The sequence below is a fragment of the Vespa velutina genome, chromosome 4, assembly GCF_912470025.1.
Source record: "Vespa velutina chromosome 4, iVesVel2.1, whole genome shotgun sequence".
Lineage (NCBI taxonomy): Eukaryota > Metazoa > Arthropoda > Insecta > Hymenoptera > Vespidae > Vespa > Vespa velutina.
The window spans coordinates 7,466,260-7,469,400 of record NC_062191.1 but is presented as its reverse complement, the minus strand read 5'-3'; the positions used below and the strand labels follow the sequence as shown (position 1 = coordinate 7,469,400).

Genomic DNA, 3,141 nt, shown 5'->3' with positions numbered 1-3,141 from the left:
ATTAATTATCTATGTATATTTGATAAAATGGTCTGATGTTAAATTGTATCATATGATAAATCGATATTTTGATATTAACTTTTCGATATATTGAAAAAAAAATAGAGAGAAAATTTAATATCGAGTAGTATTAAACTTGACTAGGAATTCCTAATAGATAGTATGTAAAATCTTATGTTAGTATGTCGAGCAATGAAAGAAGATATAGAATAATAAAGAATAATCGCGTCACGACACCAACCTCGAGGACTATACGGAAGTATCATCGGGAAATCGTTTGTTGTCTCATTAACTCTGCTGCCAACAGAAGATGACATCAAGAAGATCTTCGTCCTCGGGCCTCATCGGCTCGTTGTAATCGTAATCGTCGGGGTGAGAAGCATAAAGATTACCCGAGGACGTTCCATAACCTTGACTACCGGCTGATGATGTTTCCGAGACGAAACTCGGCGTGGGTGAACTCGAAGCTTCTGAACAAGGTGCTGGTACAAAAGTTGGGCTGGGATTTTGTCTAATATGTTGATGTCTGTGAAGATCTGAGGTATGATGAGGGCTAGTGTGATGTCGCACGTCGTTACCACATAGTCTGAGTTCGGATGCACGATGATTGGAGTCAGTACCGAGTCCACCGGTAGGACTACACGCGGCAGGTGACGTTGATGAGGTGGTTGATGACGCGGATACAGTCGAAGAAGAAATGTCCGAACCGTTGTCATGTTCCTCTAAGAGACGTTGTAGACTTCTGATGTATTCTACTGCCATCCTAAGTGTCTCAACTTTGGACAACTTCTTGCTACCCGCTCTAGAACCACCATGAGTCCCAGTCGTGCTTCCACCCAATGCTTGAGCGACACTCTGAGGTATATGCTGTCTTAAAGTAGCGAATCCATTATTCACCTGTTTTACGCGATTCCTTTCGCGCGCATTTCGTCTCGCCACCGAAGCCGGCTGATGAGGAACAGCTCCATAAGGTCCTGTTGTTTGTCCGTACATTTTTGACCGTTTACAAGCGTGCTGCTGTAAGCCCTTTATATCGTTATTTGGCATACTGCTAGTTGAGACAATTACATTGCCACGATGGTTTTGCACAGAGCCTGCGGTAGATACATGAAGACCATGGTGATGATGATGCTGCTGCTGCACGCTCAGCATGATGGGCAGTACGTTCGGGTTCTCTTGCTTCAGTCCCACTAAGGTCATATCACTGATCCGATACCCCCACCGCTAGAGTAGGAGTTCTCGCGCGTGCCCGCCGACCTTGAAGAACGAGCTCTTCTTTACGTGTATCCAAGTACTGCCGTAAGAGAGCCACGACTACCTACAGTCTAACCCTCTTCTTATCTATCTGCCTCTCTCTCTTTTTCTATTTCTTGTTTTCCTTTCGTCTATCTTCTTTCTCTCTTTCTCCCTTTCTCTTTCTCTCTCTCTCTCTCTCTCTCTCTCTCTCTCTCTCTCTCTCTCTCTCTCCCTCTCTCTTTCTCTCTTTCTAGCTCTCTCTTTTTCTCTCTCTTTTTCTTTCTCTCTCTCTCTCTCTCTCTCTTCCTCTATCTCTATCGTTATCTTTGTTTACTTAGTATCCTTACACCTTATCAAAATTCAACTGACAAGAGTATATCGATATACGAGCTATAAACAGACTCTGTTCACGTTAGAAATGTTAACGTGGAATAAGAAACCACACCCTCGATGCTCACAGTACGGTCCTGGCTCCCGAAATGCTTTGCCAGGGAGGGTTCGGGGTCTTATATAGGCAGGACGGGCACGCGCCGCATCCCCTCCACCAACTCCCATACTCGATCTCGGGCCCTAAACCCCTCGTCTTCCCCCTACCTCACCCTACTAGCCCGCACTGCCTCATACCCCATGTATCCCCCACCACACTGGCCCCAAAGGCCCTACGAGACGGCCGAGATTCTCATCTCTTCTCGAATTATCGGTACGATCGTGGACACTCTCCTCTATAATCGTGGGTTTACCACCAATTTTACTATCTCTTTAGTCGATATTCAAGTTGTGATAAGGCCTTTATTTTTTTTGCTACTTATCGTTAGGAAAGTTTGATCAATGTTTTTTATTTCTTATGTTATTAAGTTCCATATATTTATTAATTTATTTATGCTAATGATAAAAGGGAATTGGATTTGAATAATACCAATTATGAATATATTGCAATAATAGTAAAAGCTTGTATTATTAATATAGTTAAGTGTATTAATAACGATTTTTGATAATAAAAAAAAATTGTAGGGCAACACCAATTATTCAATTCTATCCGTTTCATTCATAAATTTAAAGATTCATATAATGCCAATGAATTAGTCCAGTCATCAGATAAACATTTTTGTTTTCCAATTGCTTCATCAAGAGTAAAAGATGTCAATTGCATACATATATCATTGTCATTCGATTAAAAAGGCCCAATAATTGAAATAAAATAACCTTTTACCCCGAACAGAGCTGCTAATGCAGAGTGCGCAGAATCGTGTGAGAAACACTGACGACGTACGTACGAAGGGGCCAACATCCCCACTGGCGGCTGGTCTGTGTCTCGAGGATCGAAATTTGAACAGTTACCGGGAGAAAGAAAAGCTGGTCCATGGGTCAAGAGGAAAGAGAAAGAGAGAGAGAGAGAGAAAGAGAGAGAGAGAGAGAGAGAGAGAGAGAGAAATGGTTCGAACAAGATAGAAAGAAAGAGAAAGAGTGAAAGAAGGAGAGATCGAGACGCGTTTGTAGAGAAGCAGAAGAAGAGGATGAAGAAGAAAAAGATGGAGAAGGGGTAGACGAAGGAGGAGAGGGTGGAGAGATCCGTGGCGGACGCATCAGAAAGAAGGAGAGAGAAAAGAAGAGAGAGAGAGAGAGAGAGAGAGAGAGAGAGAGTAAGATGAAGCCGACGGCGGTTGTCGCAGAGGAAGAAAGAAAGAGATAGAAGATTTTATAGGGAGGTGGGGTTGCAAGCTAAGGCCCAGGAGGGTGGAGGGAGTCGAGTGACGCGAGCCGTCCTCCCCTCTCCACAACGTGGCGCACGCCGACCTCCATCCGGCGGCTCGCTTGCCCCACCACTATTTCCGAGGCCTCATCTTCGCGGAGTCGAAGCCTGCGCGTGCGTGCGTACGTGCGTACATTCATTTGTGTGGGAGATCG

The 3,141-nt window shown here is 44.1% G+C and overlaps 1 protein-coding gene across 1 annotated transcript; it reads right to left on the bottom strand.

Annotated features, from left to right (window-relative positions):
• Window positions 1-241: 241 nt before the first annotated feature.
• Window positions 242-1,708, bottom strand: LOC124948594 (achaete-scute complex protein T5-like). The gene has a single exon (XM_047492415.1). It carries the CDS (start codon window positions 1,198-1,200, stop codon window positions 289-291), a length of 912 nt encoding a protein of 303 aa, XP_047348371.1. The 5' UTR covers window positions 1,201-1,708; the 3' UTR covers window positions 242-288.
• Window positions 1,709-3,141: the final 1,433 nt, after the last annotated feature.